Genomic DNA, 27,522 nt, shown 5'->3' with positions numbered 1-27,522 from the left:
TTACAGCTGATGAAACTTGTGTCTTGTCTAAAGATGAGCTGGTGAGAAGCCCTCAAATTCATGAGTTGTTTAAAACTTCTGTCTTTTCCAACACCTTTTGTTGCTTCTTACATTAAAGACTTTCTTTATGGGACTGGAGAGATGACTCAGAAGTTAGGAGCCCTGGACCTGGGTTCAGTTCCAGCACCCACATGGCAGCTTACAACTGTTTTTAACTATAGTTCCAGGAGATCCAGTACCCTCACACAGACGTACATATAGGCAAAACAACAATGCACATAAAATAAAAATAAATTCAAAAAAATTTTAGGAATGCCCTGTTCTCCAAGTAGACTACCATTTTCTGTTGACAAAGATACTATATTCCTGGGGAAAACACAGTTTCTTGAAAGTAGATAGATGCTCTAAAAGATTTTGTCACATGTAGCAAATGTACACAACCAAAAATGTTCCATATGCTTTTTTTTTGACTATAGTTTTTTATGACATACCTTAAATTGCACAAATACTGAGACAGGTGAAACGACATGGCCCTAGATTTGACTCCTGTTACTGAAAGATGATTTTAGACACTTTTCTGAACCTGTGTGAAATTTGGATATTGGACTGGAGTATAGTTGAGCGATGAAGCCCATGTTTAGGATGGGTGAGACACTGGATTCAGTCTCCTGTCCACATCTCCTCTGCTAGGTGTTGGTGCTTGTGCCTAGGGATTATTGAGAACCTGAACTAGGGTGTCAAGTGACTGCGCTAGGCAAATACTGTGTGGCCAGTAACTTTAATAAACAATGGTGGCTTTTCAGAACCCGACATGCCAGCAGAAATACAAATGACAGTTCTGGGTTTTCATACTTCAGATTTAATTTTCAGGTTTGGTTACTTGAAAGTTGATATATTAAAAAAATTGCTAACCTGTACGGGGGCTGAAGAGGAGGGCAGGGCAGGGTAAAGCTTGAATAGTACGGAGGTAAATAAATACAAGGTACATTTTAAAGTTCGGCTGACACATTTTTTTTCTTGAATGCTCATGGTCCGCATTTCACTATGTTGGATTTCCCTTAAGGTACATGCTTGGGTTCAGTAGACTGTGTGTCATGAACTAGTCATTGAGAGTGCACACTTGGTGTGATACAGAACATAGGGATGCTGCACTTGCCCGCACTTCAAATCTAAGCTCTGCTTTGATAGAAAACTAGGTGTCTTCTTCCTCAGCCACTTAGACCATAAGAAGTTAGTGGGAAAGCCGGGCGGTGGTGGCGCACACCTTTAATCCCAGCACTCGGGAGGCAGAGGCAGGCGGATCTCTGGGAGCTCGAGACCAGTCTGGTCTACAGAGCTAGTTCCAGAACAGGAACCAAAGCCACAGAGAAACCCTGTCTCGAAAAACCAAAAAAAAAAAAAAAAAGAGTTAGTGGGACATTTTCAGTTAATAAAAACATTTACTACAATTAGAGAGGTGAGGTCTCCATATGTAATTACTGGACAAATAAAGGCCTCAGTTTCTTCGCATATGTCCCTAAGTCTGTATTCTTCAGGAGTCAAGTGGTACTTTCTCATACGTCATATCTCAAGCTATCATATTCTCTTGCCTACCTGTGACATTGCTTGTTGCTGGTTTTCTCTGTTGCTCAGATTATTGAAGGGCCTCCTCCACTTTCCTGAATAAGTGGACACTGCCTCTTTCCTGCCTGTCATATTTGGAGGTGGTATCATCAGCAGTCGTTGGCTATTGCTAGGTTTGCCATTGGATGCCATTTGGAATTTTCCTTTTAAAAAAACATATTCCTAAATGTTTGGAAATGGCGGAGAGACTGATGCTATTTAGCCAGCCAGCTAAGACTAGGTTAAATGCTTAATACTGTAATTCTAGAAGTGTTTTCACAACTATAAATATGCCATTGTCTGTCTAAGATATGTAAAAATGTCTTTTAGTCTTAAAATTTGAAGTATTCTAGTTCAGGAAAATCCATATAAATACATCTGTATTGCTTAAAAAATATGCATGGCCCCATTTGTTGGTGATTCCTGTGGGTAGGTGGCAGGTGGTCAACAAAGATTACTGAGCTAATTATAGCTCAGGGGTCTCAGATGAAAGGGTGTGTTGGTCGTCAAGGTCAAGCTTTGGCCTGGTTCTTCTCAGACCTTGAATCCTCTTGCTTATCATTAAAATGACTGAGATAGTTTACCCAGGAGGACTGTGGTATGCATTAAGTTAGGAGCGTGACAGCCTGGGATGACTAAAGCACATTCCTTAAAGCTGTAGATTAGTTTATGACGCTGCTGAAGGGTGGGGTGTGACTTCAGTTCAGTTCAGTCCTCTGTGTAAATATTTGGGGAATTCAAAATGAAGAATTGGCCCAAAGTTTGGCTGTCTTTACTCTGGTACTTCATAATCTCTGTGATTAAATTCCCTTACTGAGCCTTTCTTCTAAGTAAAATTGATGATTTCATGTGTAAAAGACTATTGAGAAAAAAATTGATAAAGAATATTAGAGAGATAAATATTAATGGGTACACTTCTTGGAAGATACATCGAAAGGTTTCTGTAAGAGAGCTTTTCTTGCAGTAGCCCTCCACAGAAACCGTTGTATATGTGCATGTGTTTCTTCAGAGATGAATTGTAGCCAACTTCAAATAATGGGAGAACTTGTGGTAGGAATATAAACTGACCTGATGAAAATGTTTTATATGAAAGAGCAATCTGCTATAGCTTTCTACTTTCCACCAAGCTTTATTTGGTACTTTTTGTACAAATGCATGCGTTGTGAGTTCTCAGATGTCTGGGGAGTTAATAGAAATAAATACTTGGAAGTTAACCTTTTTTATTGGTGAAAATGAATAAAAGATGTATTCACTTCCCATAATGCTATTCATCCCAATATTATTTGTACAGTGAAGAAAATGATGACTTTGCTTCTGCATGTATACTATTAGAATATATTCTACAGTGTTAGACCATATTTGTATGGAGATACTCAGATTTAAATGAGTGAAGGATGGCTGATTGGAGCCCTTTGATATAGTGTGGGATTCTTTAGAAACCGGAGGTTTTCCAAAGACCGTGGCCCTTCTAAAAACAACCTGCAATTGCTTTTCTAAAATATTCAATTTGAACTTGGAGAAACAGTGTTTGAATTGTGAGCAGTTCAGGTCTTTTAGTAGATTGTCCCCAGCATGGTTACTATTAATTGAAACAATATTTCTTAGATCTCTAAGAGTCTATCAGACATAGATTTTTCTATTAATAGCTCACAAAATTCTTTGGAAGTTGGGCTTGCTAAACCATTCCAAGAAAATTAAATTTTGTGGTATTTGGTTGAACAATTTTTATGTAAAAAACTACAATAATGATGCATTTAAAAACTGTTTCATGGTGAACTTAATTGGTCCAGGCATCTCCTTTAGTTCGATGTAAAGTAATTGTCTAAGGCTCCAATTCTGCTTCTGCCAATAGTTCCCATTGTTTATTTTTCTCAGTCGTGACCAAAAGAAATTGGTTGTTCCCCCCCCCCCCAACCATTTTGACAATTAGGGATTGTTTCTGAGAACCACTGAGAAATAAGCTATTTGTTGTCTTACTTAGCTTAAACAACAAAATGTTTTATTTTCCCCAACATTCCTAGGTATTTTTGTTTTTCTTGTGCAAATCAAGAGTTTTTTTATTCCTTTGTGTTTACTTGTATCTTAAAAAAAACAATGCAGACCTATTCATTGTATTCATGGACTTGAAATAGTCATGTTATGCTTAGTCTACTTTTTACTTGCTAGTCACCAAGTTGTACAAACACTGTTGTAGGGAACAGCTTTTTGAGAACAGCTCTTTTTCTCCCTTGGCCACAGTAACCTGAAAAGCTGTCTTGGCAAAAGCTGATACAATATTTTATTCATGTTATATTTTTGCTTAGAATTATAAAGCTTCATCCATAAAGAAAAACAGTCACACTGTTTTAGGCCAATTCATACAACTGATTATTCTTGGTAATAAACTATAGATTGCCTAATTTTTTTCCCATTGCTCAGGAAACAAATAATAAGGAAAAGTAGAGGAGCATAGGATGCAGTAAGAGAATGTTTGAATGTTTAGATTTATTATCACCTGATTTCATTATATGATAGACAGTTGGGTTTCTGGATTTCATATTGATTTGGTGCCGTGGGCCTGAATTAATAGACCATGTAAATGTACTGTAAATGTATGAGTTAAAAAGAGAAGCAGACAGGTTGCCAGACAACAGGACGTGGGTACCATTAGGGAAATATCTTCTCTGGGCTCATTTCTTTATCTTTGAGGTAAGGGGTGGGTTAAGGTTCTTCCTGGCTTAAAAGTGCATCTAAGTGTACATATCAATATATAGGACAGGGCTGCCAGATAATTTTTGGCTCTTGATGACTATGTTACACTGCTTCCCCTTGGTGTGGCTTTCTTCTCAGCTACTAACTCTAAAAATGAAATGATTCTATTTAACAAAGGTACTTTGAGTGTTTTCCACACGTGATAGTTTATTCTTTGAGATTTTAAGAACTATTCTAGATTGGAGATGTTGTTCATTCTGTAGTGTTAACAGTTGCTTAGTATGTAAGAAACACTGGATTCTGTCACTAGTACTACCAAAAGAAGTGGACTCAATTATATGAAAACAAGGTTAATTTTAATGAGAAGTTTAGTTTATGTATTTTACCAGTTTTTGTATAAAGAGAACAATGCATGATTAGCAGAACTCCTAAGTATTCTCATAGTAGTGTTTTTGTCATTTATTGGCTGGGAATGCCACCCAAGAATAGAGCACTTGCCAAGAGGAACAAAGCCCTAGGAGAGATCTCTGACGGGTCTCACCCCAGGCAGTTATTAAACATTCATATGGGTCTTTTCTCAACCCCTCTCTCTTTCTCTCTCCTGCTTTCTGAACGAGGAACACATTTCTATACAATCCTTTGTCAACTTATTCAATTGTGTCACTAGTCAAAATTACATTAATATTTCATGTTTAAACTAATCATCTGTAAGAAATTAGGCCAATCTGGGTCTGGTGCCATCTTAGAAACATGCCCTTGAGGTGTAGAAGAGGTGACAAGAAGAACTAGAAGCAGGACTGCAATAAGCATCAAAAGAAATGAAATGTTATCAGAGCATTACTGGCAGTGTTTGCTCATTAGAAATGCATATGCTCCCTACTGCCAAACTGTTGAGTCAGCATGCCTGGGAGCTTGCCCAGGAACCAGTGTTTTAACTAGCTCTCCGGGTTATTTATATGCAAATTAAAGTTTTAGATGGACTCATCTAGAAGTCACAGAGTAGGTAATCACAACCTTTGTGACTTTTACTAGCTATGACCATTCAAAAAAGTACCTCAGTCTGGGTTTAAGATATACCTCGGGCTGGAGAGATAGCTCAGTGGTTAAGAGCATTGCCTGCTCTTCCAAAGGTCCTGAGTTCAATTCCCGGCAACCACATGGTGGCTCACAACCATCTGTAATGATGTCTGGCGCCCTCTTCTGGCCTCCAGACATACACACAGACAGAATATTGTATACATCATAAATAAATAAATATTTAAAAAAAAAAGATATACCTCGGAGAGTTAAGAGCACTTGTTGCTCCTTCAAGGACCCATGCTTAGTTCCCAGCACTCACATGGCTTAGAACCATCTACAACCCCGTCTCATGGACTGTGAAGCATTCTTCTGGTCTCTGCAGTCACCAGTCATGTACATTGTACACACACATGCAGTCAAGACACTCATACACAAAGATAAAATAAATAAACATCTCCTTTACATTGTAAGAGAAAAGAAATTCCTGGATCATAAATTTGTATTTACTTCAGTAGACATGGAATATTCCACCCAATAAGGAAGACAGTACAGCGAAGGGAATCAGTTCATACCTCTTGGCATCACAAGAGTAGAGTGGTAGGCAGGCTGGTTAGAAGGTCATTGTCCCCCTGAACAGAAGAGTGAAAATGCTAGGGTAAACTAAGGAAGTATTGAAAATAGAGAATGGAATTGTAGTGATCCAAATAAGTAGTTTTGTTACTGGATTGATGGTAGTGTGAAGGCAACAGACGGAGGAGCCAACTTTGTGACTTCTGCTTTGGTCTGGATGATTTAATGGCAGGAAGTGTAGTCTTGATGATTTCAGTTTTAGACAAAAAAAAAAAAGGTGAGTTGAGGTAATTTGAGTATTGAGGTATAAAAGATCTAGAAATGTTAGAGAAGACAAGTCTAGAGTTGGTGATTTGGATGAGAGGTACATATTTGAGACATAACAATAAGAAGAGCCTAGGAGACAATGGCTTGGTAAGGTGCTTGACACCGAGCTTGAGGACCTGTATAGTAGAAGGAGAGAACCATGTTCTGTAAATTGTCTTCTGACATCTAACATCTGCTTGTGACCTCTTTTTTTTTTTTTTTTGATTTTTCGAGACAAGGTTTCTCCGTAGCTTTTGGTTCCTGTCCTGGAACTAGCTCTTGTAGTCCAGGCTGGCCTCGAACTCACAGAGCTCCGCCTGCCTCTGCCTCCGAGTGCTGGGATTAAAGGCGTGCGCCACCACTGCCCGGCCTGCATGTGACCTCTTATGGAAACTATTTGTTACTATTAGTGAGATTGGTGAGGAACTACATAAAGAGGAAAAAAATGGTTTGGAGACAGTCTTTAGGGAACTCAGTAGGAGAAAGGGGGAGCCAGTTGTGGAAACTGAGACATGACACAAAGGTAAGTCAGGATGTCAGATACTTCTGAGTAGTGGAGCCCAAAGAATTTGAAGGACAGGAGAACCTGGTTAGCTTGAATTGGTGTACGTAATCAGTATATATTTCAGTGTGAAAACAATGAATGCATTATTTTTTCCAGTTGTGATTACCTTCTTGGAATTTTATTTTTGTTGTTTAATTTGAATACTTGGGAGGCACAGGTGGGTAGGTTTCTGAGTTCGAGGCCAGCCTATTCTACATAGTGAGTTCTAGTACAGCCATAGCTATGTAGAGATCCTGTCCAAGAAAACAAAAAGACTGTGGGCTATCAGTATCTGTGGACTTCCAAGGAAGACTAATGAGATGGGAGACTAAATAAATGAGTGGTGAGGTAGACTGGGGGATCTTCACCTTTTTTGCTCATGCTTTCTGCTGGGTTTCTGCATGTCCCATTATGTCATCCCCACCCTACCTGCTAGTTCCCAAATAACCAACACAGAGATGTAATATTAATTATAAATGCTTGGCTAATAGCTTATGCTTATTACTGACTAGCTCTTACAACATAAATTAACCCATATTTCTTATCTACCCTCTGCCACGTGGCAGTTCCTTCTTTCAACACAGCGTGTTGTGACTCCCAAGACTCTACCTTTCTTCTTCCCAGTATCCTGCTAGTCTGGGTCTCTCACATAATCTTTTTCCTGCCCAGCTTTTGGCCAGTTATCTTCTTTCTTAAACCAATCACAGCAACATATATTCATATGGTGTAAAGGAATGTTTTACATTTCTCCCTTTCTGTCCAATTATTTAACTTTAGCATAGTAAAATTATATATAACAAAAACAATTACTAAGTAAGAATTACAGAGAAAATAGTATTTATCTTATCTTTGTGAGTCTAAAGTTTTATACCCAATTTACCTTTTTAACCGAGGAAAACTTTCAGTCTAATTATTTAGTCTTTAACTCCATCAGAGACTCCAGAAGTGTGAAGTGTTACCTAACAACAAGGACATCTGGTTGCCTGGACAGTCATCCTCAGGTCTTTTGTAACAGTGAGTCATCTACCTTTGACCTACAGGCGTAGAATATCCGGCAGACATTCTGAGAAGCGGAGATTTCTAAAGGAACTGCCATACCTTGTCTTAGCTAAGTTTATCAGTCATTTTCTTTTGCATCCTGCTGGTCCAGTTTGGACAGCAGTTGAGGCAAGGGCAGTTTCTTTGCTCAGATGGCTAACTTTTGCCATAAAGAAAATAAACTTCGTATGGAGGTTCTTTGATGCCCATCATCTCTGAAGTAAATTGGTGCTGCTGGTAGCAGATGTGTCTCACTGTCAAGAAAAAGCTTATGTTATTAAAACATTTTAAATTCCATATTTTGTAGAACTTTGAAGTGTTTGAAGACAATCTAAATATATGTTTATGATCTTAAAAACACACTTAACATGACTATCAGGATGACTATTAATGTGTATTTAATTATACATTGCATTTTTGAGTTACATAAAAACAATACTCCAAACAAGAGTAGAAACATACATTACAGTACAACAAAATTAACTTTAAATTTGTATTACTAAACCAAAATCCATACCATTGTAAAATACTTTGAGACTAATAGTTTTTTTTGGATTAAAGTAGATTCAAGAATCTATTCTTTTTTCTATAATTTCTATATCACATCCCCATTTTTTCTTTTAGAAAGAGATCTTTGAATTTAACCTTTTGTGTACCTTTTTTCCTGACTATGACCAATAACGGCTTGTAACTAACCGCCCTTAAATGATAAGAAACATCCATAACCCATCTTTTGGGAATGTGGGTGTTGTTTTTTTCTAGACTGCTACCTGTTGCCTGGGGGCACTGACGTCTTTGGAGGAATCTTTAGAAAATCAGGATATTGTTAATTCTTGGCTGAAGTATTCTGTGAGGCTGGATCATCTCAGCCAGTATCCTAGAAGCTGTTCTGGATGCTGGATCACCTGAGCCATCCATTTTTATTGGCATCTGGTCCCCTGACTCTGAAAAATGCATAGGCTTTCAAAGGTAACCTGCATATCTACATTAATACAAAAATAGGCTGCATTGTACACAAGTCAACCAAAGATATTTTTGTTTTGTATTTGAACAGATAAAATATACATCATGTGTCTTGTAGTTCTTCTAGGTTTATTTCTTTATGTTTGTAGTCAGGATCTTCAGGGGGTCTTCCCCTATCAAACCTGATCCATATCAACCTGAAACGAATCCATAGCCTCTCATCTCCTGTGGAAATAAAAGTATAACCTCTTCCCCAAAGTAACATACCTTTTTGCTTCCATTTTGAAGTAAAAAAATTTTAAAAATATATAGGTTCGTTTAACTTAGAAGTTTCCATTATCCACTGTTTCTTAGCAGTTATCACTGGTTCATTAGCAGTCAAAAAATTTAAAGACAACATAACATACAGGATCCAGACTTTCTTTTGCGTATTTTCCATCGTTACATGACTTTTTTCTTCTATATTACTTTATTCCCTTATTAAATACTTTACCATGATTCTAAAACTATGTAATTTTATGACTGCTTATACCCTGTTTTCTTTTCTCTCCTAAGCCTTTGTACATTTTTGAATACACTGTTACCCATTTAGAGATTTATTTCCATCTGGATCTGTCTTACTGAGCATCTGTAACCCTTTTTGTCTGCATGAGCAAAACCCCAAACCCACCGTGCAGCGCACCAGCAGAGCCCACATGTCAGGAAACAACTGAGAGACGTCTTTGTGTACCACAGCCCATGTGAGAGACTGCAGAAATATGTCATGCTGGCAGCTGCCAAGAGATGCATCTCTTGGCAGCATGAGACATGAGACTAGGAAGCCGTGTGTGGCTCCGTGTGTGTGTGTGTGTGTGTGTGTGTGTGTGTGTGTATTTAGAACCTTTTTAAAGCTTTCTCATGTCTTAGTGGATGTTTGTGCACTACACTGGAACGCCATTTTTAGGCAGACTTTTTTCCACCCACTAGTTCCCAAATAATGGACACAGAGACTTAATATTAATTATAAATGCTTGGCTGATAGCTTGTACTTTTCACTAACTAACTCTTACAACTTAACCCATATTTCTTATCTGTCTTCTGCCACATAGTGGTACCTTGTTTCAACATGGCATGTTTATCTCCTGTTTCCTCTGCATCTCACTTGTGACTCCTGAGACTTCACCCTTATTCCCAGCATCCTCCTAGTCTGGGTCTCACACACAATCTCTTCCTGCCCAGCTTTTGGCCAGTCATCTTCTTTCTTAAACCAATCACAACAACGTACATTCACACAGTGTAAAGGAATATTCCACACACACACCCCTGCCTTCTGCACCTGGAGAGTGGAAAGTTCATAATGTTGACATTTTAGTTCTTGTGAATAAGGAAGAACTAGATTATAGTAGGAAGTGGGGCTGAGAAAAACAATTACTGCTTGGACTGTATGACATTTACTAAAAGTATAATGAAACCAGCCAAATAATTCTAGTAAGTTCTAGTACGCCCAGTTTTGTGTGATGAGGAACAATTCTGTTGGTTAGATATGTAGACTTTGGAGGAGGGTGATAGTTAAGAATTTTTATTCTAAAATTTAAAGAAAGCCTGACTAGAGGAAAATGAATAGGATGTATTGATTTACTGTAGTGGGATGGAGCTCAGGACAGAAAAGCAAAACAAAAAACCCTTGCTTTGTAGGCCCCAGCATCTGCCTGCACTGTGACCTTGCGGAAGGCATCAAACTATTTCAACCTCAGATTCCTCCAGAAAGTGAGGAGAGTAGAAGAGTAGATTCATTGTTCTCTCATTCGCTCATCTTTAAAAATATTTTGGTTTAGGAGCGTGGTAATGAAATGTTTGATTGCTAATTTACTTTCTATCTGAAGTAGTAGAGGATCAATTCTCTTTGGTAGGAAGTGGGAAGAGAAGAAATCATCTTTATGAGGTTGGGAATCTTGCATTATTCCAGGGATTCTTTCATTGACCTTCCCTTAGAAACACGTTGTCATTGCTAGAAGTGTAACTTGGTAATGTTAAGTCCTAGAAAAATTCTGCAGTCTGTTCCTTACCTTCCAGAAATTCCAGACCTTCCTTTAAAAATTTGGGATGAATAAATAACTGGAAAGAAAAACGGGTTTTAGCTCTGTGCCTTATGGTCTACAGTGAAGCATAAAAGATCACTGCTCTTGCTGAACCAACCATCCTTCCATCCTTTTAATTTTTAAATAAGATCTCACTATGAAATTCAAGCTGTTTTCAAACTTGTACTCTTCCTGCCTAGCCTTTTGAGTATTTGGGTTTCAGGTGTGTGACACCATATCCAGCTATTCTGTATATCCTTTACTTCATAAAGCCATCCTTATTTTTTAATCATTAAAAATATAATTTTATAGTAGTAGCACATTGTCAGGGGAGTGAAACTCTAGCAGATGGGGTAGAAGAGGGTAATGTGCTTGTTACCATGGTCTTACCTTGTAGAAGCTGATTATATTGAAACTAGGTTAGAAAGAATACAGATCATTCCCTCTGAGCATCTGGTACTTAACAAAGGAGTGCTCTTTAACTCAAATTTGAATCTGTGTTTGATATTCTTTGAGGATATGTCTGCAGGTTGGACCTACTAAAGTTGGTAGAAATCTAGTAACATCTTTCAACCAGCCTTTACTTGGCTTAATAGGGAGGATACTGACATGATCTGTTCTTCTTATTTTCACTGTAAGCCTTATAAGTTAATTGGTCGTCTCTTCTAGAGAGGGAACCTTTGAAGTTGTTTTAATTTCCTCCATTTAGCTAAATCTCAAGTAGCCCCTTCGTTATATTTGAGCTTCACATTTACACTTAGCTTTAGCTCAAGTTGGCATTTGTCCAGAGCATAAGTTAAATGTTCCATTCACTGTTTTTTAGGGATGTGACTGTCATATTTAATTTCAGGGGAAAATGGCAGTCTATAAATAACTTCTAAGTCTGATAATTCTTTTTGTTTAAAAAATTATTGTATATTTATTTCAGGATCTGTTCAAACTGATTTGTGGAACAGAACAAAACAGTTTCTGTTTTTTTTTTTTTTGGTTTTTTTTTTTAATACATGCCTTTTTGTTCCTTCGTATTAAGAGTCTTCTAAATTATTTGTCAACTGTTGTGAGAATTGAATTTGGTAGATTTTCTTATTTCTCTTTGCTTTTGATTGTGGGTGCATATTACCCGCTGCTTTAAGTTTTTTCTCCTTGATTTCTCAGCAATAATGAACTGTAATCTGGAATTGTAAACTAACATAAACCCTTTCTCCCCTGGAGGTTGCTTTTTGCCAAGCTGATTTATCAAAGCAGCAGAAATGAAACAAGAACACCCTGTCGGGCAAGAAACTTAGTCCTGTCTGACTAAAGTTATCTCCGGGATTGTGAGAACATGCTACCCTTATTCCCAAGAAATTTTCTGGGCTTTAGTTTTCACCAACAAAAGTAACTTTAGAACTGAGCAGTGTGTACTATTGCTGATTTTCAGGCAAGGTGTGGGTTCTGACCCTTTGTCTGGAAACTTAATCTCTGCTAGCTAAAGTAACTCAGGATCTAGGTTCCCAGTCCTTTCTCCTTGTTAATTTGATTCTCAAGTGTTTTCTTGGAGAAAATTTATGCCAAGCCTTAAAAAACCAAAACCAAAACAACAACAAAACAAAAGAGTTAATTTGTTCCCCAGTTTTTTGCCACTATGATCTATTTGTTTTTCTGGTTCATCAAACCAAAACTGCTTTGAACTTTTTCCTGTTCATTTACTAAAGACAGTCCTATCTAGCATGGGTTTAATTCCTCAAGTAAAAAGATTTCCTTTGAAGATTAGCTCCAAAGGCCCACCAAGCCTATTTATATTTTTAAGTTGAACTGCAATTTGGGGACAGAAAGGGTAATTGAGACAGTTTTACTAGTAGAGTAGCCTGGCCTTGAACTCACAGGTCCATCTGTTTCTGCCTCCTAAGTGCCGGGCTTAAAGGAATACACCACCATCTCCAGCAAAATTTGTGGGGTGGGTGGATTTGTTTGTTTTAGACTTAGGATTGAACCCAGGTCTTCAGACATACTAGGCACACACTATACCACTGACCTACACCCACCCACATAGGAATAGAAACAAAAAAAGCCAAAACTATTCATATAAGCACCTCTCTTCTCTGACCGCAGTATTTGTCTGTCGTCTGTCTTGTCTGTCTGTCTTTCCCCTCTTCTCTTCTTTCTCTTTCTTCAGTCTCCCCACCCCCCAGATTTTTAGGAAAGAGGCCTGAGTTGCCTTAAATGGCTAAAAAATACTCATAATAGGGAATAACATTTCAATATTTTTGTGACTTTATCCTGATAGAAAGCCACAGTGTGGCCGTTAGGTACAACCCCAGCTGAGTATGATTACAACTCAAAACTTTGGAATACAAACCAGTGTTTCTGAACATTTTGGGATAGATGGCAGGAGACTGGAGGGAGGATACGCTGATGATCTGGTCTCTGAGAATGGAGGAGAGGAATGTTTCTCAGTACTTGTCTCTACTTCGTATCTCTTGGATTACACGTGCCATGATTCAACATTAAAGATTAAAAAACATTAATTTTTAAAAAAGATGAATATTTACTATATACTGTCTGGCCCCAATACAAACTTGGTGAAGGAAAATTTTGGCTGAAGTATAAAAGATTACCCGCAAATACCATCCTACAGCTACACCTATTTTCTAGAAATCAAAGGAGGTTCTCTAATGTGCCCAGTGCACCAGCCTCTACCACTCTCTAACAAGATTGGAGGTTATGGAAAGAAAACTAAACTCAATAGGACACTCTAGAAGTAAAGTTTCCTGCAATCTATCCATTCTTCTGCTTATAGCCCTCCCCTAGAAACAATGTTCAATTATTAGGGCAATTAAAATTCATTCTCCCTTTTCAACCAAAGACCCTTAACAACACAAGGAAAACTAGAAAGCTTTATTGGGAGCCCCCAGACATCACCATCAACTGGTACACGTAGGACACATTTTAAGTCCGTTTTCTGACTTGGTTCTGTTTGTTTTTTGGGGACTTCCAAAAAGCCTAATTTTTCTCCTTGTGTCCTAACAGGCCTTCCTGTTACCTTCCCAAATGGGGAAAGTTTTTCCTTACTCTAGGTTTACTGCTTTTTTTAGTGCCCAGAGATTATCCCTAAAATGTAACCAAATAACTATAGTAGCCTAAGAACTTTGGATAACACAGAGCCTCAGGCTCCAAAGACTCAGCTGTTGAGCCCTGCCTTCTCAGTGTGAAAGGACAGAGCTGGAAATCACACTCTCACGTGACCTTTCAGGGTTAAAGGTACTGAAGACAGAGTGACAAGCGACACGTTTACAGATTTCCCAAGTCAAATTTGTTCACTCTAAAGACAGAGACAGAAACTTCTATGTTTGTTAATGTTTTGCCGTATGTCTTTATCTTTGTTTTCACGTAATTGTATGTCATTTTATGTGAAGACAACATAAAACTCAGTCCACCCTCAAAATTTCCCACAGTAATTGAGTAAAATACTTGAGGCCATTTAAATAATACCAGCAAACAATAGTTTTCAAAATACCTAGATAAGCTTACTCATTCTCATTGTGTATGATAAAATGGCTATGTTTTTATTTTAATAACTAAATCATATTTTAAGGTAAATTTTAACATAACATTAAAAGACAAAAGCCATTGCCTATCTACTTGTGACTCATCTTTCAAAAACAGGCTTTTCAAGTTTCTTATTTAAGTTTTAAAGAAAGAAGAAAGAACTGTACAGAAACCAATCTGTTGGTTCCTGCTCAGTCTACTTAAGACTTTATCAGGCTAGGCTTCATGTCTTTGAAATAAAAACATATATGCCTTATTTATATTAAGAGTAATATCTTTAAAAGTACAGATTTAGATTAAGGATGGATATAAAAGATGATATGATCAGCAGTATGATGAAAAACCTTTGGTGTTTGTAAAACTATATCTGATTATTAGGGCATATGTGTGTCTACGTGTGCTGTGATTTTATAATGTTTACATAATACCAGACTGGCTTATAATTAAGTGGTCATGTTAATTAAAACTGTCAACTTAGCCCATATTCATTTTAATTAATAAGGTAAAATTTTAAAACAAAAAGACAGATACACTGTCTGGGTTGAAATGTTACTTGGTTGGTCCCCTCTCTCAGCTCTGGTCCTGTAAATAGTCTAAAGACTACTGGAAAGTAAAGTAGCTTTTAGGGCATGAGGCTTCTGTACCAGGTTTAACTTCTCCTCATGGACAGTTGCCCTCGTCTGGACAGTTACCTTCAAGGCTCTGTTATTCCTCAATTAAAATTGAGAAAATTACTCAGCACTTTTCTTTCAGGTTGTTTTCTTTCTTTCTCTTTGTTTGTTTGTTGTTGTTGTTCTGAGACAAAGTTTCTCCTTGTAGCCTTGGCTATTCTCGAACTCACAGAGGTACACTTGACTCTGCCTCCAAGTACTGAAATTAAAGGCATTTGCCACCACTGACCTGCTTTCAGCTTTAAGTTTTATATATTTTTTTTGAAAAAATTTAAAATCATGTATATATTTATTTTTTCAAAATAAATTTAATAGTTTATACTAATCATGCTAGGCTTCTAATTAAAAAATTGAGACTTAGCCAGGCAGTGGTGGCACACGTTTTAATCCCAGCACTTGAGAGGCAGAGGTAGGAGGATTTCAGTGAGTTCAAGGGCAGGCTGGTCTACAAATCAAGTTCCGGGACAGCCAGGACTGTTACACAGAGAAACCCTGTCTTGGGAGAAAATAAATAGAGTCTTAAATCTGGTTTACTTGAAAACTATGTTTTTGCTAAGTAACAACTAAATTTTAAAGCCAGGTTTGTTTTCAGCACTTGGTAAGTGACCTATGGGTGTTGTTTAGTAAGCGTCCTTGTAAACTGATGCTAAACAGAGAGACTAAAGGGGCAGGCAGAATTTTAACCCCTGCCCCCGTGCAGCTGCGTTCCATGGAATGATGGACACTCTGACCTACAGCTCTGGTGACCCATCTGTTCTGTTGATCCAGTTTACATTCTATGAACAGGAAGGCCAACACAGGAAACTTTGTCCAGTGCTTCCCAGAGAAAGCACACAGTCAGCAAGACCTTTACCCATAGCAGCTAATAACATAGATAAAGAAAATTAAAGGAGCCCAGGGCTCCTCCCAAGTTCCAAGTTACCCCTGTGGACCTCATCCTTGTGTGGTCTTAACAGTAGAAAAAGAAAAAGTTAATTTGGGGCTATTTACATTTGCTTACAAATACCCAACGGAAAAGTAGAAACAAAAAAAAATAGTGGTAATAATACAAAACTAGACATTAAAAGAGACAGTAGTTCAGGTCTTATATAGACCTTCCCATTAAATCCTGTGTATGGGCTACTAGCATGCCAGGTAGCGTTGACTTTAGCTGTAACACAAAGATAACTTCTATTTTTATGAATCTTTTAGGTATATTTTTGTAAGTCTATCATAAATAGTTGTAACTTTACTCCATATTTTAGTTTTCTTCATTATTTTTCTTTTTACTCTGTTGTTACTCAGTGTTCATACTGTTTTCCTTTTAATCTATTTCACAATTGGATTCTTTATTGACGTTATTCTTTTGTATTTCACCATATCCTCAATGTATAACTATCAGTGTAGTTTTATTTTAAATAATCCAAGGGAGTCACACCCCTAAGAACAGGCTACAAAAGATAGCTCTTGCTGAACAAGATGCCCATGTGACTTTACTGGCTCTTTCCCTTGCTGGGGGCATCAGTTGGCATAATCATGTTGCTCTGACTTAAACTCTGTATGTTAATCATATAAAATTTGTATCTTCTATGATATGTGACAATTTCAACTAAACTCCTGTGAAATGACGATTGCGGTTAAACTTATAAGAATGAATGTTTTACTTGCATGTGTGTAAGTGCATCTTGTGTGTGCCTGGTGCTTGCAGAGGTCAGAAGAGGGTGTCAGGTCCCCTGGAACTGGAGTTAACAGTTGCAGTTGCCATGTGGGAGTTGGGAACTGAACTCAGATCATCTTTATGAGCAGTAAGTGTTTTTAGTCATTGAGCCATCTCTCCAGTTCCTCCCCAATTTTTTTATGATTTCATGCATTTATACAATGTATTGTGATTATATTTAGTCCCCATTACCCTCTGGTATTCCCCTATTTCCCTCAGAACCCCTTTTTCCCACCTAGTTCCCCAGTGGTTGTATTAGAGAAATGACTTACCCTCCCCCAGTAACCATTAATAGTCACTAGGTTCTCAGAGCAGGCATCTCCCTGTCCATGGTAGGAAGTTAGAGGGCCCGGTCTTGTGCATGTGTGTGTGTTCATGGTTGCAGCAGTAATACTATACCAGATAGCAGCATTTCATGACACTCTCCATCCTCTGGCTCTTCAGTTCTTTCCACCCTCTCTTTTGTGATGTTCTGTAGGCCTTGGGAGGGGAAGTGTGAATGTGAATCTCATTTAGTGCTGAGGGCACATCAGTCACTTAGTCCCAGCTCCTTAATTAGATAGAGGTTTTTTTCTTTCTTTTCTTTTCTTTTCTTTTTTTTTTTTTCACTAACCATCATCTTCCACAAAAAGGAGCTGTATTTTCTAGGGCTGAGACTTACATGTGTCTGTGAGTATAAACATAATTATTGAGAAGCCAGTTTGACAATATGTTCACACAGGGAAACAAAGTTAGTGTTTTCTTGTTGGGGCCAGGCTTCTGACCAGGTTTACACTGTCAGGTGTGTACTCCCTCCCTTGGAGGCAGACCTCAAATGCAATCACAAAGCAGTTGATTATAGACCACTGTTGTCCCAGTGGATACATCTTACTTGATGAGTTAGTGGTGCGCATTATCTTGCTGAGTGAGACTATTAATGTATTTCCCCCAGCAGCCTGCATAACACCTTCTGGCACCATGGACACTGCCCAATAGGTAGAGAGTTTTCAGATCAGTTCTATCTTCATTTCTGGGTGTCCTGTAATAAATAATCTTATGTGGTATCTTCAGCAACAGTGTCTTACCATCTAGTTCTGGGGCGGGGGAGGGAGAGGAGCAATCAAGAACAATGACAGTAGCCTGTATTCCTTGGGTGGGGTTGGGGGGCTTAGACCTCTTTGGCCAGCAACTTATAGGAAGATGCTCTGCGCCTGATACTAGACCGCAAAAGGCTAATCAACCCAATTATAAAATGGGGCACTGAGCTGAACAGAGAACTCTCAACAGAAGAATTTCAAATGGCCAAAAGACACTTAAGGTCATGCTCAACTTCCTTAGCTATCAGGGAAATGCAAATCAAGACAACTTTAAGATACCATCTTACACCTGTCAGAATGGCTAAATAAAAAACACCAATGATAGCCTTTGCTGGAGAGGTTGTGGAGAAAGGGGTACACTCATCCATTGCTGGTGTGAATGCAAACTTGTGCAACCACTCTGGAAAGCAGTGTGGCGGTTTCTCAGGAAATTCGGAATCAACCTACCCCTGGACCCAGCAATACCACTCTTGGGAATATACCCAAGAGAGGCCTTATCATACAACAAAAGTATATGCTCAACTATGTTCATAGCAGCATTGTTTGTAATAGCCAGAACCTGGAAACAACCTAGATGCCCTTCAATGGAAGAATGGATGAAGAAAGTATGGAATATATACATATTAGAGTATTACTCAGCAGTAAAAAACAAGGACTTCTTGAATTTTGCATACAAATGGATGGAAATAGAAAACACTATCCTGAGTGAGGTAAGCCAGACCCAAAAAGAGGAACATGGGATGTACTCACTCATATTTGGTTTCTAGCCATAAATAAAGGACATTGAGCTTATAATTCGCGATCCTAGAGAAGCTAAATAAGAAGGTGAATCCAAAGACAAACATATAGGCATCCTCCTGAATATTAACCTTCATCAGGCGATGAAAGGAGACAGAGACAGAGACCCACATTGGAGCACCGGACAGAAATCTCAAGGTCGAAATCAGGAACAGAAGGAGAGGGAGCTCGAGCAAGGAACTCAGGACCGCGAGGGGTGCACCCACACACTGAGACAATGGGGATGTTCTATTGGGAACTCACCAAGGCCAGCTGGCCTGGGATAAAACCAGACTTGCTGAACATAGCGGACAATGAGGACTACTGAGAACTCAAGAACAATGGCAATGGGTTTTTGATCCTACTGCACGTACTGGCTTTGGGAGAGCCTAGGCAGTTAAGATGCTCACCTTACTAAACCCGGATGGAGGTGGGCGGTCCTTGTACTTCCCACAGGTCAGGGAACCCTGATTGCTCTTTGAGCTGATGAGGGAGAGGGACTTGATGGGGGAGGGGGAGGGAAATGGGAGGCGGTGGCAGGGAGGAGGCAGAAATCCTTAATAAATAAATAAATTAATTAAAAAAAAACCCTTTATGACATCTGGAAATTCCATGCTCTAAAGAAATCATTCATTTATTTATTTTTAGTTTATAAAATAGTAGATTTTTATGTGTCTTTTAAAAAGTTTTAAAAACCTTCCCCTTGACTAATTTTTTAAGAGTATAGTAATTTTTTTTACTGATAATCTTTTTACCACTTACTCACTGATAAGTCTTTTATAGGCATCTTTCTGTATTTGTGTTCTCTATAGGAACAGAACTGATAGAGTGAATATATATTGAATGAATGCTATATGTATTTAATTATATAATAAAGCTATATATTTACCTATAATATATAACATGCAAATTATATATTGTCCCTTAATTCTATATTATATATGCTATATACTGTATAATATATGTGATGTTTATGTCTTATGCAATATATAACTCAAATGTATTATATATACATACATATGTGTGTGTGTGTGTGTGTGTGTGTGTGTGTGTGTGTGTGTGTGTGTGTGTATTAGAATGGCTTACAGGCTGTGATCCAGCTAGTTCAACATGGCTGTATCCCATGTTGAGTTTGAGAATCCTGTCATTGTTTTTAGTCTGTGGGAGTGGATGACTCTCAGCTGGTCTTCAGTATACTCTAGAATCCCAAAGGAATAGGTTCTAATGCCTGTGAAAGAATGAATTTGCCAGTAAGCGTGATGGCAAACAAGCAAAGAGCAACAGCTTTCTTCTTCCATGTCTTTTAGGCAGTAAGCAGAAGGCGTGGTTCAGATTGAAGGCGGATCTTCCCACCTCAGAAACTACAGATCATAATTGAGTCTTCCCATTTCAGATGATTTAATTAAGTAAAATCTCTCACAAGTGTACCCCAGCCATTTGGGTTTTAGTTAAGCCAGATGTTGTCGGGTTGACAGCCAAGAACAGTCACTGCACTTTGTTTAGCATACGTCCATTTTGTTAAAAAGCAAAGGCCAGCGAGTCTTCAACTTAACTAATCTAGAAATAACACAATTCATAAGTCTCCTTGTTGCTGGCTGATTTTAATCAGTGGCTTTTTTTTTTAATTTAAGACCTTAGCAAAGCGATGTCTCAAGATGGTGCTTCTCAGTTCCAAGAAGTCATTCTCCAAGAACTAGAATTATCTGTGAAGAAAGAATTAGAAAAAATACTCACAACAGCAACCTCACATGAGTTTGAGGTAAGGACTTGAGTGTCTTTTGATTTGTGTGTCCACATACTCAGTTGATGCCAGTGTTGGTTTTCCAGCCTGAAATAAGCTTGGGATATAACACCAGAAAGTTAGCCTTGTTAAACAGCCAAGGACCTTTAACATTTGCTGAACAGTAAAACTACTTTTCTTTTTTAAGCTGAGGAAATTCCTAAGTCACCAAAGCGTATGGACAGAATTATACTTTGTGTTTTAATATTATTGGGTAGAGAAGTGGCTACTGTGATTAGTAGGATCTGTGAGGAATTCCTCTGTCACCATGGACTCTTCATGCCCGTTTCCCAAAGCCAGCCTATCAGAACTGTGCTCCTGGGACAGCTATCATAGGAGTTCTCCAGGACTGAGAAGCTTTACTTTTCTTTACATTATCTTTTATCTTTCAATTTCAGTTTGTACTTCATTTTTTTTAATGTTTTGAGGTTAGTTATGTTTTATTCCTTTTTTGTTCTTTTGGTGTAATTTATTTGTACTCAGAGGTAGAAAAAAATAGTGGTATGTAATAGGAAACATGTTGAAATTCATAGGAACCAAGTACTGTCTACTTACATGATAACTGACTGGCTGGGTGTAGGGAGAAGTTTAGCTTTTATGTTAAAGAATCCTTTAAATAGAATTCCTTTTAGTTTTCCTACTTCTGTTTCAAACAGGCCTTAAAAATTGGTCCTACTTTATGTTCTAATAGTGTAAGAATTTCACTTAAAGGTATTTTTAAAGTATAGTCTGCATCTTGTTTACTATGTATTAAATGTTTGGCTGTTTATAACAATTGTTTCCATTTTCACAGCACACTAAAAAAGATCTTGATGGATTTCGGAAGCTATATCATAGATTTTTGCAAGAAAAGGGACCTTCTGTAGACTGGGGTAAAATCCAGAGACCTCCAGAAGATTCGGTAAGTTTTAGATAAAGTGTAAGAAAATTCAAGATAACGTGGGATGTTGTCGTAACTCTGTAGGAGAGTTGTGAGGACTTAAAAGAGCCATATCGGCAAATGCATCGCTTTCAGTCTGTGATGTGTGATCTTCATGCTGGGCTGTGAGGGTAGCCTTCAACTATTTTTCTTTGTTTTAGACCAGTTAGTGCCTTGCAGAGGACTTTTCAAAGTCTGATCTCGCCACAGCACTTCCCATTTTAAATCCCTGTCATTAGTTTACAGTCTACTTTAGTACAGAGCATACTGTAAGAATTCATGTTCTCCCTTCCAGACCATTAGATTTCTTTCTGCCTACAGCAGCGTGCAGGCACTTACCCAGATTTTAAAGCTCTCTCCATTCTTTCAACCCGCCTCTGTAACCCTGTCTGCCTTTGCCAACCAGCCTAGCATTCCCTTCACTTCACTCCCTGCCTCTAGATTTCTGCGTATACTATTTGCTGACCTGTCAAAATCTTCTGTGTTCTCGGAGGCACAGTACTGATTGATGCCTGCATCTGTCATTGGTCCCTAGCAGAAAGCCCTACTGAGGAGGGGTAAAGGGTAGTATTAGATACTTAAATATGAGCTCTACTACTTTGTTTTATGTAAAATGAGACTAACACCAGGTGCTTTGTCTACTTCACAGGCTGTTGTGAAGCTTTGTTAAGAGAATATAGATAAAGTAGAATCTACCTTGAAGCATTTTGTAGAGCTTGGTTTTTTGTTTTTAATTTTTTTTACCATGTATGGTATTGTTTACTTATGCATTTGTAATCTTAGTTATTCTAACAGTTTTAAAATGAGATTCAGAGCAAACTTACTGAAGTCTGAGCCCAGTGCCTGTGTTTACCGAGTTTTGCTGGGACTTGGATTCACTCATGTAGATATAACCAGCTATGGCAATTAAAGCTAACAGAGTCAACCTTATATATTTTTTTTTCTAATGAGCACATCATAAATAATTTCCTTCTTAGAAATAATACTCATTCCCACATGTGGAAGAGTTCTTAAAAATTTAAAATTTATAGATTGCATGTTTGTTAAAAAAGAGAAAACAAAACAAACAAAATCTCTATTAGCCATCTGGATTCTATTCCTTCATTTTTAACACTGCAGTTAAAATTTCTCTTGCTGAATTGGCGGGGTAAATCATTAGGAGGAGGAACAGTGCTTGCCGTGCAAGTCTGAAGATCTGAATTAAGTTCCTGGAACCACAGTGGAAAGAAAGAATGACCCTGAGAGTTGTCCTCTGACCTCTACACATGTGTAGTGGTTCATGTACACACATGCACACACATATGTGCACACATACACAATAATAAAGTCAATTTAAAAAATTTCTCTATAATGTCAATTATAATTAGCTAGCAAGGTTTTTTGGGTGGTGGTGGTGGGGCATCCCTAATTTAGGTCTTTGTTTTACTTGGTGCACTAATTATTATGATTTATTTATTTGTTTGCTGTTAGTTAGCAGAATTAATATTTTCTTTCCCAAAGAAAATGAGAGAATTCTTCTGGATAGGTATGATTTTTTTTTTTAAAGAATTAAACATAGATTCATCCAGCTTTTAAAAGTATTTGACAACAGTGTCTTTAACATAATGATAGATTAAGTCACTTTAAATTCTTAGACTTTTTGCTTTAGAATTATTCCTAACTGAATAACCTAGGCTGACCACTCTGTGGCAGGCTCCAGCAGCAGACTTGGGAGCCCCGCTGCAGAGCCTGACGTCAGTCTTGGGCAGAGCACTAGCCCTTGTGCAGCAGCCCATGTGCAGATCCTGGTCCTTGCAGTGGCACCCAGTGTCATGCTAGGGTTTAGAACACCTGTCCGTGGGTTAATGCTGGAGGCTGAACCAGCTCTAGAAGCTCACTGGGGCAGTGCCCTTTACAGTCTAACCTTCGGACTGACGGTCAGGCCTGAGGTTTACAAAGTGACAGGATCAGCTGGTGGTGTACAGCTTGTCCTGTAGTCTCATATGTGCACAGTGAGCCAAGGATCACGTGTTCCTGAGCATAAGGTAAACTTAGCAACGTTCTGAGAACTCATCTTTACCTCTCCTCTCTGTGCCAAAAGTAGAGAACATTTCCTTATATTCATTTTGTTTTACAGGTCCCTACCTTTATCAAAAAGATTCCACAAAGTAATTTCAAAAGAAAAGAGAACCTCAGCTATCTAGTTGGGGACAGATTTAGTTCTAAAGTTGTGATTTTTTTTTAAAATTTAATTCTTTATATCCTAGATGAACTTAACCTTTTGAATAGGAAAGAAAGCACATGTATTTTTTTTCCTGCATTTTAAGGTTCAAGAATCTGCTTTGCTAGTGGAGAAATCTATTTTTTGAAAGATTGTGATATACAGTGCAAGTTCTTAAAGTGATGGTTGGAGGATGGAGAAGAAATGAGATCTATCCTGGGATTTTTACCACTCACTTTCCAACAGCATTCTGCTAACTCCTTTCAGGAGGCCATAATTGTTAATGAAAATGCACAGTTAATGTGAAAAAAAAAAAGAACAAAGAGAAAAAAAAATCATTCTGCATAAGAGATGCCTTTTGTGTTCTTTTGTCTTCGTGTCTATGAAAGTATAAGTTTTCATTTAAAAATATCCCAGGTCTTGATATGCACTTGTAATTGCATGCGCTGTGATGTCGAGGATCTGGATGGCAGAAGCAAAAATTATCTGCACTTCTTTGTCTCGTTTAGTTTTGCTACCAATCTTTGCAAATAGTTAATGGACTAATATTCTTTTACCTGGTTCTTGACCCAGCCTTCCCTGCCTCCTGTCCCCCAATAAATTATTCTTGGGCCTTAGAGATTATAAGAGACACAGTTTTCTTTTCAAAATATAATTCCTGGCCAAATAGAAATTACCATGGGAAAACCACTAGTTAGAATGACATTGTTAATGTCAAGCTAGCTTCAGAGTTGTGTGTGATTATGTGTGTGATTGTGTATACGTGTGAGTGCAGATGTGCACAGCTGTATGGACTTGAGTATCTTGCTCTCTCCTGCCACCTTGTGGGATCAGGAGGTTGAACCCAGGTGGACCTGTGTGCAAGCACCTCTGCCCACTGAGCCATCTTACAGGCTTGCATCTGTTTTTGTGCATAGTTTGGAGTCTCCCTGTAGTTTGTAAATAACATTTCATTGAAACAGAAACATACCTTTTGTCTGTAGCTCCTGTCTTGCTATAATTGCACAGTTGAATAGTTAAAATGGAGGGAGTATAGGTTACTGTAATACTTAAAATATTCAGTGGCCGAGAAACATCTAATAAAAGCTGATTGGTTACAGCAAGTTCCGACTATTAAGCTGTACAACCAGGGGTGAAGCATGTGGAATTTGTATATAAAACATAACAAACCTTGTCCCTTTGAAGAGCCATCTGTAGAAGCATTGAAAGCAATCTTTATAGAATTTTAAATGTAATTTTAAACAATACCCATAGGTATTTTTAAAAATATCATAAAAGGGGACCTTTTGGATAATGATTATTTATAGACCCAAAGTAACAGTATAATGCAATCTGTCAATTATTCTCAGTGTGGAACAAATAACCTACATTTTATTTAGTGGCACAATGATTTCTATAGGCTCTTTACCAGTAGGTTGTTTAAAACATGTCCTTCAAAAAAAAAGAAAGAAAGAAAGAAAGGAAGGAAGGAAGGAAGAACAAACCTTTGCCAGGTGGTGGTGGCACACGCCTTTAATCCCAGCACTTGGGAGGCAGAGGCAGGCGGATCTCTGTGAGTTCGAGACCAGCCTGCTCTACAAGAGCTAGTTCCAGGACAGGCTCCAAAACCACAGAGAAACCCTGTCTCGGAAAAAAAAAATGTCCTTCCCACCATTAGTCTTCAATTTCTTGAAAATAAGTTAGAGTTTATTGTGGAGAATTATGACATACATACATTTTTATAATACCTTGTTGACATATAATTCCAGTAAACACTAAAGAGGAAAGGTAAGTAATTGGTAAGGAGGCAAGAGACTCATTCTGTGAGCTACCACTTTACCAGCAGCATTATGTAATAAGCTAACAGCCTGCCCTGCTTCCCATGTTACATTTCTTACAGAATTTAAATGAGGGTCTCAAGAAAGCAACTTAAAGAGTGGAATCAAATCTTCAGTAGTGATTGGCAAGATAAGAATGTGTTCAATTGACTTGGCCCAAAAATTTAAGTTTCGCTCTTTCGGTTTATTTATTATAGAAGTTAAGCATTCGCTTACTTATTGGTAAGATGAGCAGGAGAGGAGAATGTCATCCATATACTAAATGATCAGCACTTCAGGAAGTTTGATCAGCATCAGCATAAAGGACTTTATGTCCCAGTTGCAATTGTTCCTGTACTAGAGGTTGCTCTTGCTTTGATCTTTTCTCCCATGAAGGGACCATATTGATCAATCATTATTGAGTTATTCCTGCTGTGGGGGAAAATGAATAAACAAAAAATAAACAACAAAAACCTAGCTCTTGCTGAAGCAGGTTAGTTCTGTCTACCATTCTTTGGAACTCAGGTGTCGTGTCAGACACTGAGAGCTCTGAGTTCAGGTCAGGTGGCACAGGGGCGAGCCCTGAACATTCAGGACTGATTCAGGACTGGGTGATGGCTGGAAAGCCAGGAAGCTGGAGGGGTTACGGAGTCCATTCCTCTCACTCTGCCAAGCCCTGCCAAAGTACATCCAGCAGAAAAATAGTGTCTTTCCTCTGTCTTTTATTATTATTACTATTATTAATTTTCTACTCTTTTATTTATGGTTGCAACCCCTTGGATGAGAGGTCTAGAAATCCTATCTCCTTTTTCTATTTAAAGAAAAAGGTTTTGTTTTAACCTTCTCTGGGGGTTGTGTCCCAGATTGGTCACCAGTTGTGTGTGTGTGTGGGGGGGGTTGTCTCTGCAAATGTGAAGCCAGAAGGAAATCAGTTTAACACAACGTAGCTGGTGTTGGTTCAGATTTGTAGAGTCTGACGCCATGCAGTTTATCGTATATATATTTAGGTACAGTACAATTTGGAAAAATGTTCTGGTGTAACACAAGGAGGCATAATTACATTGAAGTTCTTCTCAAAGTACATGTCATTTCCATTAACGTGGGTTCTAGAGGTAGGGTACATGTGTTATCTTAAGAACCCGTGGGGGAGGATCTAGTGTGGTCTTGGTAATTTGGGTTCTTAGCCAACATAGATCCTAGTTGGGGGGAGGTTTGGGAAATTCCTGGCCAAACAGATAATGGTCTTGCTTATAAGAGCTTAGGATGGCCTAGCCCTACAGATAGCATTAATCACCAGGTTATTAACCACCAGCCACCTTTGTGGAAAAACAGGTTATATATTTCTCCTTTTGAAAAGACAAGTCTACATGTTCAACAGTCTTGGTTTCCTTAGTTAGTGCTTATTTGTAAGGGCAAGAACCTTTATGCTACTAACATCTCTCTCTCTCTCTCTCTCTCTCTCTCTCTCTCTCTCTCTCTCTCTCTCTCTGTGTGTGTGTGTGTGTGTGTGTGTGTGTTTGGGGGGGGCAGAGAGAAGAAAAGAGAGGAGAGGCAGAGAGCACTTGATCACCTGCTTGTGCAGGTGAGAGGACAACCTCCAGCATCAGCCTTCATCTTTACCTTCCACCTTGTTAAGATAGGCTCTCTAGTTTTTTCACTACTTGGGCTAGTTAGCTTCTGCTTGTCATCTCCAGAGGAGCATGTCCAGCTACCTAATTGTATATCTCATGTAGGAAGTGTTTAACAGACAATTGAAAACTAAAAATGGCTCTGCAGTTCTTCTGTCCTGTGTCTGCATCTCTAATAGATGATGAGGGAATTTCCGCTGACACTGGGAGGATGTTTGTGTGAAGCAAAGTGAGCAACCCATACCTATCTCTTACCCTTTCAACCTGAAGTTTCTTGGGGGAAATCTTACTAATTCTTTTTTGGGAGTGTGGGCTTCCTTCAGTTTTGTACAGATGAATATCCACTTGCCCCATTTTATAGTCAAGATAAAAACAGAAGTTTACACTAAGCACCTCAACTTGGGAGATCTTTGTGGGAATCAAAAGTCCTAATAACACTTGAAGTTATATGTATTTTTTCGTAGTAGACGGTCATATCTCATTATCAGAGGAAATCATGGTCTCTTGAAGACCTGGCGGCTCACTCCTTTAATCCCAGCTTTTAGAAGGCAGAGGCAGTAGATTATACAAGTTCAAGACTTCTCTAGCCTATATAGTGAGTTCCGGGTCGGCAAGGGTTACATAGTAAAATCTTGTCTCAAAAAAGAACAAACGGAACTG

At 38.4% G+C, this 27,522-nt stretch overlaps 1 protein-coding gene across 2 annotated transcripts in view; it reads left to right on the top strand.

The window, feature by feature from the left end:
• Ugp2 (UDP-glucose pyrophosphorylase 2) overlaps positions 1-27,522 on the top strand; it is a 59,404-nt gene that overhangs the window by 3,096 nt on the left and 28,786 nt on the right. For both annotated transcript variants that reach the window (XM_075944446.1, XM_075944445.1), the window contains exons 2-3: positions 20,171-20,298; positions 21,113-21,220. In XM_075944446.1, coding sequence (XP_075800561.1) covers positions 20,185-20,298; positions 21,113-21,220 — 222 coding nt within the window. In that variant the 5' untranslated portion in view covers positions 20,171-20,184. The remainder of the gene's footprint in view (positions 1-20,170; positions 20,299-21,112; positions 21,221-27,522) is intronic.

The sequence above is a fragment of the Microtus pennsylvanicus genome, chromosome 12, assembly GCF_037038515.1.
Source record: "Microtus pennsylvanicus isolate mMicPen1 chromosome 12, mMicPen1.hap1, whole genome shotgun sequence".
NCBI classification, from domain to species: Eukaryota; Metazoa; Chordata; class Mammalia; order Rodentia; family Cricetidae; genus Microtus; species Microtus pennsylvanicus.
The sequence above is the reverse complement of the archived record's forward strand: the minus strand, read 5'-3'. Positions and strand labels throughout refer to the sequence as shown.